The sequence below is a fragment of the Calliopsis andreniformis genome, chromosome 5, assembly GCF_051401765.1.
Source record: "Calliopsis andreniformis isolate RMS-2024a chromosome 5, iyCalAndr_principal, whole genome shotgun sequence".
Lineage (NCBI taxonomy): Eukaryota > Metazoa > Arthropoda > Insecta > Hymenoptera > Andrenidae > Calliopsis > Calliopsis andreniformis.
Window position 1 is genome coordinate 9,116,496 of NC_135066.1, and position 13,081 is coordinate 9,129,576.

The 13,081-nt window shown below is 38.3% G+C and overlaps 2 protein-coding genes and 2 pseudogenes across 2 annotated transcripts in view; 1 reads left to right on the top strand and 3 right to left on the bottom strand.

The window, feature by feature from the left end:
• Positions 1–13,081, top strand: part of LOC143178795 (membralin-like) — a 195,717-nt gene that overhangs the window by 151,950 nt on the left and 30,686 nt on the right. The window lies entirely within an intron of this gene.
• LOC143179381 (cytochrome P450 9e2 pseudogene) lies at positions 166–3,322 on the bottom strand (annotated as a pseudogene).
• Positions 2,691–11,779, bottom strand: LOC143178965 (uncharacterized). The gene is made up of 26 exons (XM_076377911.1): positions 10,393–11,779; positions 10,170–10,284; positions 10,009–10,120; positions 9,828–9,918; positions 9,696–9,769; positions 9,589–9,665; positions 9,455–9,525; positions 9,361–9,399; positions 9,024–9,189; positions 8,886–8,933; positions 8,629–8,786; positions 8,412–8,578; positions 8,286–8,342; positions 8,217–8,234; positions 6,572–6,622; positions 6,470–6,513; positions 6,253–6,377; positions 6,092–6,142; positions 5,955–6,021; positions 5,726–5,869; positions 5,608–5,662; positions 5,498–5,515; positions 5,296–5,427; positions 5,196–5,253; positions 5,060–5,104; positions 2,691–4,961 (listed from the first exon to the last, which is right to left on the bottom strand). Exons 1-26 carry the CDS (start codon positions 11,678–11,680, stop codon positions 3,334–3,336), a joined length of 4,899 nt encoding a protein of 1,632 aa, XP_076234026.1. The 5' UTR covers positions 11,681–11,779; the 3' UTR covers positions 2,691–3,333.
• LOC143179382 (cytochrome P450 9e2 pseudogene) lies at positions 5,958–8,254 on the bottom strand (annotated as a pseudogene).

The following is a 13,081-nucleotide window of genomic DNA, read 5'->3' on the forward strand; positions in this document are numbered from 1 at the left end:
CCTCCCACGTTCAATCCTCGTATTTTTGTGTGATATCTTTGGGTATATCTAGATTTACCTGAACGACATGACAATCAACGAATCACAATTTTATTCATTTAAGGCCGATTATATGAGGAACAATCCTCCCCTTTCTGTCTATTGGATAAAAAGGTAATCGATACGTTGCATGCATAAATTTTATTGTTATTATTAATATTACCACATACATTTATGAGTGATACAAGCGTAAAGTGTGTGATGTCACAACAATTACAATGGAAAATCTTAATAAAAATATTATCGACAGACTGTGTTGATAAGTGGAAAACAGTAACGTTGCTCTTTTGTTGAATTCTGCGGCTTATTTTCTGAGGAATGTACAGAATACGCTCTCACTTCAATTGATTTTGGTGTTGTATCGATGGACATACTCATTGATGAATAATTATTGAATAGAATTTACTAAATGCTTTTATATTTACTATACAAATATCTAGAAGAAATTCTAATATTGTTTGTAATTCCATATATGCAATGGTACTCTTGAAAATGTATTTAATGGAATTTGTTAAATATCTTATAGATTTTGTGGGGTTAATGTAATTGATTTAAGATTTACAATTGCAAATATATTTGTTTCCATTTAGCAACGCTCGTGCTATTCACGAATGTATTCATACAGAATACAGAATACCGGAAGGAAAGAATTTCTTCTCAAACTATACCAAAAGAATAAAAACCAATAGCATTCAAAATCACGCCATATACTCATACAAGATTGTCCTCAAGTATTTCCAAAGACACCAAACCTGGTGCTTTGAATTATTCACTCCCTACGTTTAATGTTCCATTGGTCATACAGGCATCAAGAAATGGAGACACATGCTTCCTAGGTTCTATCTTCACCCAAACTCCATCCTTGGGAGTGAAGGCTGTTACCCTTTTGGCCATCTCCAATGCCGCCGTCGTCCTCGAGCACCGCTTGAAGTTGCAACGAGATAATAAGTGGAAAATTATCACTTTCATTTGTATTAACGCAAGTCTATAGCCGATACACATCCTGGGACCAATACCGAATGGCATAAATGTGCCAGAATTCAGTAATTTCTTCCCGTCACCGAGGAATCGATCAGGATCAAATTTCTCGGGATCAGGGAAATGATTAGGATCGTGATGAATCGAGTAAACTGGTAACCAGAGCGTTGTGTCAGGTTCGACAACTAAAGGTTTGGCTCCAGGCAATGCTGGAGGTAGCTCAAACTTCTTCACAGCGATTCTGTCTAGAGAATTTCCTACTGGGCTTATCCTCATTGATTCGTTGATAACCGCGTCCAGGTACTCCATACCCATTATACTGTCGTTGGTCACGTTGCCCTGCGTATCCTCTAGAACTTCATCGATTTCTTTTTGAAGTTTGTCATGGACCTCAGAGTTCACTGCCAGATGGTATAAGACGAATGACAGTTGAGAAGAAACGGTATCGAAACCACCAAAGAAGAAGGTGAAACTATGAGTCGTAATATCGTCGCTTGAAAGTATCTTTCCAGGCTGCTTCCTATTCCTTGTCTCCATCATCGACTGAATCATGTCTGGTCTAGAGATATTTTGTTCTTCGCGAGCCTTCACTGTGGATGATATTACATTGTAGAAGAAATCAACGTCGTTTTTCTTAAATATCCTGAGGTCCAAAAAACGTGCAAGTTTCGGAAAAGTCCTGTACAGGAGCATATTTATTGACCCTTGAAGTGAGAAAAAATTGGTGGAGCTGCGGGCGTGCACGTAGATCGCATTCGTAGGGTCCTTCTTCGTGTCCACGGTAAATCCAAACGCACAGCTGGCTATCACGTCGTTCGTGTACTTGGTGAGGAGATCTTTCAGTTCGACGTCACGTTCATTTTCTGGCAATTTCGATACATATCGAGCGTAGTCCTGTGCACAGTCCAAGATCAGTGGAAACATACTCTTAAGTTTGCTCACTGAAAACGTGCTCGACACTGCACCTCTCGCCTCCTTCCACTCTTCACTTCTCAGGGTGAAGAGCATGTTACTGAGTAACGGATCCTGGTTCCTGTCAAACATTAGACGATGATCTGAGAAAGCTTCGAAATTTTTCATTGTCACGGATTTGATGAGATCGATGTCACGGAGTACTATCACAGGATTCAGGAATTCGTAGCAACCGACATATTTAGCATCCGAATGTAGATTGTAGATTTCTTGTTGTATCTCGTGGAACGTTTGTTTACCGAAGACTAACCACGCAAAATTTCCGAAAACTGGCCACGGTGAAATATGCGGAATTCCGTGTTCTTTAAAAATGTTTTGTGGTTTGACAAAGTAGTAATAAATGGCAACAATTGCGGCTAGAACCGACAAAACATATGTTAAAACCTCCATGGCAATAGCGTGGTCACTTTCGGATATTACTGTAGGAGAGTGTTGCCCCTGCACTAGTTCAAGACTGAACTTACATTACCTATGCTGATACTTATATAACGGAGCGGCATGTGCGTATAATTTTCAGGAGCGCCTCAATGAAGGTAGGTACCTCCCACGTTCAATCCTCGTATTTTTGTGTGATATCTTTGGGTATATCTAGATTTACCTGAACGACATGACAATCAACGACTCACAATTTTATTCATTTAAGGCCGATTATATGAGGAACAATCCTCCCCTTTCTGTCTATTGGATAAAAAGGTAATGGATACGTTGCATGCATAAATTTTATTGTTATTATTAATATTACCACATACATTTATAAGTGATACGAGCGTAAAGTGTGTGATGTCACAACAATTGCAATGGAAAATCTTAATAAAAATATTATCGACAGACTGTGTTGATAAGTGGAAAACAGTAACGTTGCTCTTTTGTTGAATTCTGCGGCTTATTTTCTGAGGAATGTACAGAATACGCTCTCACTTCAATTGATTTTGGTGTTGTATCGATGGACATACTCATTGATGAATAATTATTGAATAGAATTTACTAAATGCTTTTATATTTACTATACAAATATCTAGAAGAAATTCTAATATTTTTTGTAATTCCATATATGCAATGGTACTCTTGAAAATGTATTTAATGGAATTTGTTAAATATCTTATAGATTTTGTGGGGTTAATGTAATTGATTTAAGATTTACAATTGCAAATATATTTGTTTCCATTTAGCAACGCTCGTGCTATTCACCAATGTATTCATACAGAATACAGAATACCGGAAGGAAAGAATTTCTTCTCAAACTATACCAAAAGAATAAAAACCAATAGCATTCAAAATCACGCCATATACTCATACAAGATTGTCCTCAAGTATTTCCAAAGACACCAAACCTGGTGCTTTGAATTATTCACTACCTACGTTTAATGTTCCATTGGTCATACAGGCATCAAGAAATGGAGACACATGCTTCCTAGGTTCTATCTTTACCCAGAATCCGTTCTGGGCTGCCAAAGCCATTACCCCAATGGCCAACTTCAATGGCACCGTCGATCTTGAGCAGCACTTGAAGTCGCAACGAGCTAATAAATGGAAAATTAACACTTTCATTTCTAATAATGCAAGTGTCTTGCCGATACACATCCTGGCACCAATTCCAAACGGCATAAATGTGCCAGAATTAAGTATTTTCTTCCCATCACGGAGGAATCGACCAGGATCAAATTTCTCGGGATCGGGGAAATGATTAGGATCGTGATGAATCGAGTAAACTGGTAACCAGACCGATGTGCCAGGTTTGACAATCCACGGTTTGGCTCCAGGCAATGTTGGAGGTAGCTCAAACTTCTTCACAGCGAGTCTGTCTAGAGAATTTCCTACTGGGCTTATCCTCATTGATTCGTTGATAACCGCGTCCAGGTACTTCATACCCATTATACTGTCGTAGGTCACGTTGCCCTGCGTATCCTCCAGAACTTCATCGATTTCTTTTTGAAGTTTGTCATGGACCTCAGAGTACACTGCCAGATCGTATAAGACGAAAGACAGTTGAGAAGAAACGATATCGAAACCAGCAAAGAAAAAGCTGAAACAATGATACGTAATGTCGTCGATTGAAAGTATCTTCCCAGGCTGCTTCCTATTCCTTGTCTCCATCAGCAACTGAATCATGTCTGGTCTAGAGATATTTTGTTCTTCGCGAGTCTTCACTGTGGATGATATTACATTGTAGAAGAAATCCGAGTCTTTTTTTGCAACAAACTTTAGGCCCAAGAAACGTGCAAGTTTCGGAGCCATCCTATATAGGAGCATAATTGTTGTCATTCGAAGTGAGGCAAAATTGGTGGCGTTGCAGCCGTGCGTATAGATCGCATTCTTAGGGTCCTTCTTGCTGTCCACGATAAGTCCAAACGCACAGCTGGCTATGACGTCGTTCGTATATTTGGCGAGGAAATCTTTCAGCTCGATGTCACGTTCATTTTCTGGCAATTTGGATACGTATCGAGCGTACTCCTGTGCACAGTTGTCCAACAATGGGAACATACTTTTAATTTTGCTCGATGTGAACGCGGCCGAGACTACAGCTCTCTCGTCCTTCCACTCTTCACTTCTCAGGCTGAATAGTGTACTACTGAGTAAGGGATCCAGTTTCTTGGCAAAATCGATACGACGATTTGGAAAAGTTTCCACATTTTTCATTGTCACAGATTTGATCAGATCGATGTCGCGGAGCACTATTACAGGTCTAAGAAATTCGTAGTAACCGACGTACTTAGCATTCGGTTGCAGATTGTAGACTTCTTGTTGTTGCTCGTAGAACCCTTGCTTGCCGAAAAAGAACCACTCAAAATTTCCGAGAATTGGCCACGGTGGAATATACGGAACTCCGTGTTCTTTAAAAATGTTTCGTGGCTTGAGAAGGTAGTAATAAATGGCAACAATTGCAGCTAGAACCGACAAAATATATGTTAAACTCTCCATGGCAATACCGTGATCACTTTCGGAGAATACTGTAGGAGAGTGTTGCCCCTGCACTAGTTCAAAACTGAACTTATATTACCTACGCTGAGACTTATATAATGGAGCGCCGTGTGCGTATCATTTTCAGGAGCGCCTCAATGAAGGTGGGTACCTTCTACGTTCAGTCCTCGTAATTTTGTGATAAACCTAGGTGTACCTGAATGACTCAGAATTTGATCCATTTAAGACCGATTATATCATGAATGCTCCTCCTTTTTCTGTCGGTTGGATGAAAAGGTTATCAATACATGAAATTTCGTTGAATCTGTAATCAGCCTTTACACCGAGAAAATTGTGGGTCACCGACTGTTAGTTCCGTGCGCCTAGGCGAAATTGCTACACATGTGCTGCGCTTAAAGATTTATTGACTTCGAATCTGATATGACGTTGATTATCCTCTATAGATTTGAAGAGGAAAATTTGGGTACATATATGTAGTAATTTAGGAGCAAACAGTTTGTTGTGACATATACTAAATGACTAATTTGCGATTTGTTAAAGTAGAAAGTGAATAAAAAAAATTTTAGAAAGAAATTATGTATAGGTATACACACAGAAAGTGAATACGCTAATTCATTGTTCAGAAATTCTTATTTTTAATATGATTTGTAAATATCTAGCTTCATGAGTTATTAAATAAATGCTTTATTTCGAAGCTACGTAATCAATGTACGTAGTAATTACGAATGATAACGTAACTGTGAATTCTTCATCTCTGTATTGAGGATTTCACAAAGTCATTGGTTAAGTGATCAGGAATCACTTACACATTAGTCACAAACAGAAGAGGAAATGTGTGTTAGTGAGGTTCAACTCTTTATTTAGAGCTGTCAACATAACAGACACGTGCCGATACTCTATGATTCTCTTATTTAACACATTGACCGCCACAGTGTCTATATGTGACCGCAGTTTGTTTCTCCTGTAGCGCCAGGGTGGTCATCGGTAACCGGAGTGTTTATCTAATCATTATAATTGTAAAAGTTGAATGAAGATTGACAGTTAACAAATTTTGAACATTATTGCATGCATAAATTTTATTGCTATTATTAATATTACCATATACATTTATCACTGTTACGAGCGCAACGTGTGTGATATAAGAATAATTTCAACGGAAAATCTCAATAAAAGTATTATCTACAGAGCGTGTTGATAAGCGGTAAAAAACAGTTACGTTGCACTTTTGATGATTCTTACGTCACATTTTCTAACGAATGTACGAATTTTGCTTTCACTTCAACTTATTTTCGTGTTATATTGATGGACATACTCATTGATCAACAATTATTCAATAATGTATACTAAATGATTTCATGTTTACTATACAAATATGTAGAAGGAATTCTAAGATTTCTTGTAATACCATGTACATAATGGTATTCTTGAATAAATATTTAATGGAATTTGTTGAATACCTTCTAGATTTTCTATGGTTAATGAAATTGGTTTAAGATTTACAATTGAAAAAATATTTGTTTCCATTTAGTAACGCTCACGCTAATCACGAATGTATTCATACAGAATATAGAATACAGGAACGAAAGAATTTCCTCTCAAACTATACTAAAACAATATAAATCAGTAGCATTTAACGTCACGCCATATATTTCTTCAACACTACCCTCAAATATTTACAAAAACACCAAACATGATGCTTTGAATTATTCACACCCTACGTTTCATACTTCATTGGTCGTAGAGGCGTCAAGAAATGGAGACACATGCTTCCTAGGTTCTATCTTCACCCAAACTCCATTCTTGGGAGTGAAGGCTATTACCCCTTTGGCCATCTCCAATGGCACCGTCGTCCTCGAGCACCGCTTGAAGTTGCAACGAGATAATAAGTGGAAAATTATCACTTTCATTTCTATTAACGCAAATCTATTGCCGATACACATCCTGGGACCAATACCGAATGGCATAAATGTGCCAGAATTCAGTAATTTCTTCCCGTCACCGAGGAATCGATCAGGATCAAATTTCTCGGGATCGGGGAAATGATTAGGATCGTGATGAATCGAGTAAACTGGTAACCAGAGCGTTGTGTCAGGTTCGACAACTAAAGGTTTGGCTCCAGGCAATGCTGGAGGTAGCTCAAACTTCTTCACAGCGAGCCTGTCTAGAAAAGTAGCTACCGGGGATAGCCTAATCGATTCGTTAGTAACCGCGTCCAGGTACTCCATACCCATTATACTGTCGTAGGTCACGTTGCCCTGCGTATCCTCTAGAACTTCATCGATTTCTTTTTGAAGTTTGTCATGGACCTCAGAGTTCACTGCCAGATGGTATAAGACGAATGACAGTTGAGAGGAAACGGTATCGAAACCACCAAAGAAGAAGGTGAAAGTATGAGTCGTAATATCGTCGCTTGAAAGTATCTTCCCAGGCTGCTTCCTATTCCTTGTCTCCATCAGCAACTGAATCATGTCTGGTCTAGAGATATTTTGTTCTTCGCGAGCCTTCACTGTGGATGATATTACATTGGAGAAGAAATCAGCGTCGTTTTTCTTAATTATCCTGAGTTCCAAAAAACGTGCAAGTTTCGGAAAAGTCCTGTACAGGAGCATAGTTATTGACCCTCGAAGTGTGAAAAAATTGGTGGAGCTGCGGGCGTGCACGTAGATCGCATTCGTAGGGTCCTTCTTCGTGTCCACGGTAAATCCAAACGCACAGCTGGCTATCACGTCGTTCGTGTACTTGGTGAGGAGATCTTTCAGTTCGACGTCACGTTCATTTTCTGGCAATTTCGATACATATCGAGCGTAGTCCTGTGCACAGTCCAAGATCAGTGGAAATATAGTCTTAAGTTTGCTCGATGTAAACGTGGTCGACACTAGAGCTCTCTCCTCCTTCCACTCTTCACTTCTCAGGCTGAAGAGCGTGTTACCGAGTAACGGATCCAGATTCCTGTCAAACATTAGACGATGGTCTGGGAAAGCTTCGAAATTTTTCATTGTCACAGATTTGATGAGATCGATATCGCGCAGCACAATCACAGGTCTCAAGAATTCGTAGAAACCGACGTACTTAGCATCCGGATGTAGATTGTAGACTTCTTGTTGTTGTTCGTGCACCGCTTGTTTACCGAGAAGGAGCTGCGCATGATTTCCAATTATTGGCCACGGTGGAATATGCGGAACTCCGTGTTCTTTAAAAATGTTTTGTGGTTTGACAAAGTAGTAATAAATGGCAACAATTGCTGCTACAACCGACAAAATATATGGTAAAATCTCCATGGCAATACCGTGGTCACTTTCAGAGATTACTGTAGGAGAGTGTTGCTCCTGTGACAGCTTGAGACTGAATTAAATTGCTTACGCCTATACTTATATAACGGAGCGCCGGGTGTGTATAATCTTCAAGAGCGCCTCAACGAAGTTAGGTACCTCTTCCTGTCAATCGTCGTATCTTTATGTGATAAGTCTCTTCGCATATGAACGACATGGCACTCAATGACTCACAATTTTATCGATGTAAAGGCCGATTACATAATGAACAATTCTCCTTTTTCTATCTGTTGGATAAGAAGATAATCGATACATGAAATTTCGTTGAATGTGTAATCGGCCTTTACACGGACAACATTGTGGGTCACCGATTGTTAGTCCCGTGCGCGTAGGCGAAGTTGCTACACATGTGGTGCGCTTAAAGATTTATTGACTTCGAAGCTGATATGACGTTGATTATCCTCTATAGATTTGAAGAGGAAAATTTGGGTACATATATGTAGTAATTTAGTAGCAAACAGTTTGTTGTGATTTATGTGTCTCATTTGATAGTGTGATCTTCGAGATAACCTTGCTCTAGTCATATTGTATAATAGATAACTACATAAACTTACATATTTATGTCAGCGTATTTTTATATGGAATCGATGACTCATTTTGCTTTCGATGTATTTATGGCTCGGTCCTTAGGTGGAAGAGAACTCTCACAAGGTTTCTATAGTCAGCACATGTTCATGGAACTTCAGCTGAAGCATACTTTAGAGATATGGAAAACGAAACGGTAAAATTACTACATTGCTTGAAAAATTAAGATATTATGCCTAGAGTATTTGGTCACAGAGAAACCACATATAACTTATACCAAGGACTTTATAGAACAAGGATTGCAACAAATTTCCAATATACTTTTTGAATAACTTATCGAATATAAGGAAGTCGTGGAAATGAACGAATAATTTGAAGTGAGTTTTCGCGAACTTCTCTAAAACGTGTAAAAGTGCGAAAGGATGAACTGATATTTAATAAATGCAATTGGTTGTGTTATTCATTGTTAATTTCATTTTAGTTTTTCTTTTTGGAATATCATTTATTAAAAGAGAATAGTATTAAATGGGAATTTGTAATTTGTTAAAGAAGTAGTTGAATAAAAAAAATTTTAGAAAGAAATTATGTATAGGTATACACACAGAAAGTGAATGCGCTAATTTATTGTTCAGAAATTCTTATTTTTAACATGATTTGTAAATATCTAGCTTCATGAGTTATTAAATATATACTATATTTCGAAACTACGTAATCAATCTTCGTAGTAACTACAAATGATAAGATAACTATGAATTTATCGTCTCTGTATTGAGGATTTCACAAAGTCATAGGTCAAGTGGTGAGGAATCACTTACATATTAGTTACAAACAGAAGAGGAAATGTGTGTTAGTAAGGTTCAACTCTTTATTTAGTGTCGACAACATCACAGATACGTGCCGATGCTATATCATTCATTTACTTAACACGCTAACCTCCACGGTGTGTATATGTGACCGCAGATTGTTTCTCGTGTAGCTCCACATTATCGCATACAAAAGTTTTATTGCTATTATTAATACTACCACATACATTTATGACTGTTACAAGCGCAAAGTGTGTGATACCAGAACAATTGCAACAGAAAATCACAATAAAAGTATTATCTACAGAGCGCGTTGATAAGTGGAAAACAGTTAAGTTGCACTTTTGATGATTCTTACGTCACATTTTCAAATGAATGTACGAATTTTGCTTTCACTTCAACTTATTTTTGTGTTATATTGATGGACATACTCATTGATCAACAATTATCCAATAATGTATACTAAATGGTTTCATGTTTACTATACAAATATGTAGAAGGAATTCTAAGATTTCTTGTAATACCACGTAGATAATGGTATTCTTGAATAAATATCTAATGGAATTTGTTGAGTATCTTCTAGATTTTCAATGCTTAATGTAACTGATTTAATATGTCCAATTGGAAAAACATTTGTTTCCATTTAGCAACGTTCACGCTAATCACGAGTGTATACATACAGAATACAGAATACCGGAAGGAAAGAATTTCTTCTGAAGCTGTACCAAAAGAATAAAAATCAATCGCATTCCAAATCACGCCATATACTCATTCAAGATTGCTCCCAAGTATTTACAAAAACACCAAACCTGGTGCTTTGAATTATTCACTCCCTACGTTTAATTGTCCATTGGTCGTACAGGTTTCAAGAAATGGGGACACATGCTTCCTAGGTTCTATCTTCACCCAAAATCCGTTCTGGGGTGCAAAAGTCATTACTCTATTGGCTATCTTCAATGGCACGGTCGTCTTTGAGCACCGCTTAAAGTTGCAACGAGATAATAATTGGAAAATTATCACCTTCATATTCATTAATGCAAATCTATTGCCGATACATATCCTGGGCCCAATTCCGAACGCTATAAGTGTGCTAGAGTTCACTAATTTCTTCCCATCGCCTAGGAACCGCTCAGGATCAAATTTCTCGGGATCAGGGAAATGATTAGGATCGTGTTGAATCGAGTAAACTGGTAACCAGAGCGTTGTGTCAGGTTCGACAACTAATGGTTTGGCTCCAGGCAATGCTGGAGGTAGCTCAAACTTCTTCACAGCAACTCTGTCTAGAAAAGGTGCTACCGGGCTTATTCTCATTGATTCGTTAATAACCGCGTCCAGGTACTGCATACCCATTATACTCTCGTAGGTCACGCTGCCCTGCGTATCCTCTAGAACATCATCGATTTCTTTTTGGAGTTTGTCATGGACCTCAGAGTTCACTGCCAAATGGTATAAGACGAAAGACAGTTGAGAGGCAACGGTATCGAAACCACCAAAGAAGAAGGTGTAACTATGACTCGTAATCTTGTCGATTGAAAGTATTTTCCCATGCTGCTTCTTGTTTCTTATATCCATCAGCAACTGGATCATGTCTGGTCTAGAGATATTTTGTTTTTCGCGAGCCTTCACTGTGGATGATATTACATTGTAGAAGAAATCTGAGTCTTTTTTCGTAACAAACTTCAGGCCCAAAAAACGTGCAAGTTTCGGAGCAGTCCTGTATAGGAGCATAGTTATTGACACTCGAAATGTGGCAAAATTAGTGGCGCTGCGGCCGTGGACGTAGATCGCATTCTTAGGGTCCTTCTTGGTGTCCACGGTAACTCCAAATGCACAGCTGGCTATCACGTCGTTCGTGTACTTGGTGAGGAGATCTTTCAGCTCGACGTCACGTTCATTTTCTGGCAATTTGGATACATATCGAGCGTAGTCCTGTGCACGGTCCAAGATCAGTGGGAACATAGTCTTAAGTTTGCTCGATGTGAACGTGGTCGACACTAGAGCTCTCTCCTCCTTCCACTCTTCACTTCTCAGGCTGAAGAGCATGTTCCCGAGTAACGGATCCTGAGACTTGTCAAATATGAAACGATGGTCTGGGAAAGCTTCGAAATTTTTCATTGTCACAGATTTGATGAGATCGATATCGCGCAGCACAATCACAGGTCTAGTGAATTCGTAGAAACCGACGTACTTAGCATCCGGATGTAGATTGTAGACTTCTTGTTGTTGTTCGTGCACCGCTTGTTTACCGAGAAGGAACTGCGCATGATTTCCAATTATTGGCCGCGGTGGAATATGCGGAATTCCATGTTCTTTAAAAATATTTCGTGGTTTGAGAAGGTAGTAATAAATGGCAATAATTGCGGCTAGAACCGACAAAATATATGGTAAAATCTCCATGGCAATACCGTGGTCACTTTCAGAGATTACTGTAGGATAGTGTTGCCCCTGTACCAGTTCAAGACTGAACTTACATTGCTTACGCTGATACTTATATTGATAATGAATCGCCGCGTGCGTATGATATTCAGGAACGCCTCAACGAAGCTGGGTACCTCTCCCTTTCAATCCTCGTATCTTTGTGCGATAAGTCTAGGCGTACTCGAGGGGCAAGACAATCAGTGACTCACAATTTTATCGATGTAAAGGCCGATTATATAATGAACAATCCTCCTTTTTCTGTCTGTTGGATAAGAAGACAATCGATAGATGAAATTTCGTTGAATCTATAATCAATCTTTACACCGGCAAAGTTGTTACAAAATTGGTTACCGACTGTCAGTTGCCTGCGCGTAGGCTAAATTGCTACGTTTGTGGTGTGCTGGATAAAGAAAATATTAGAAGAAAAGTATGTGTATGTAAACGCAGAGAAAATGATTTCGCTAATTCATTCTTCAGAAATTCTTATTTTTAACGTGAATTGCATATATTCATCTCAATCAGTGATTGATCATATACCTTATTTCGGTACTAATTCATCAATCTACGTAGTAATTTTAATATCATCGCAAATTAGAAAATACTTTGAACTAAAATGTGCATTATTCAATAATTAAAAAGTTTTATTAGAAGTACAAAAATGAAAGATTAATTTTTATTCTGTCTACCGTTATATTGTATTAAAGCATTTTAATCATAGATGCGGCTGGTCAATAGAATCTCAGCAGTATGTGGTAATTTCTGTGGTTTGGTTTCTTGCAGACTTAGATCCAAAATTTGTAAAATATTTTTGGTAACACACTTGGTGAAATTTTCGCAACAGGTATGCTAACCCTTCCCGCATTTGCATTTCATGCCGTAATTTTCTTTGGATAGATATAAACCACATCCCACAAGCGTCGTAAATAGCCATAACATAAATAAATATTCTAAAATAGTTATCAAGTGTCACTGAGTGCACGAAGGTGCCACGGTAGAATACTTACATACAGGGTGGAAGTTATAAAGCGTTACAGACGAATATCTCCACAAATATCAAATATACGCAAAAATATTTCAGAGGAAAGTTGTTCAGCATCA

What these genes read in the sequence shown, in the direction of transcription:
- LOC143178965 (XM_076377911.1), bottom strand. Translation starts at nt 11,680, where the DNA reads ATGAAAAATTTCGAAGCTTTCCCAGACCATCGTTTCATATTTGACAAG. An exon ending in AGTAAACATGAAATCATTTA is followed by an intron (nt 6,143 to 6,252) that starts GTATACATTATT and finishes ATGTGACGTAAG; the next exon opens with AATCATCAAAAGTGCAACGT. An exon ending in CAGATTCAACGAAATTTCAT is followed by an intron (nt 5,105 to 5,195) that starts GTATTGATAACC and finishes TGAGTCATTCAG; the next exon opens with GTACACCTAGGTTTATCACA.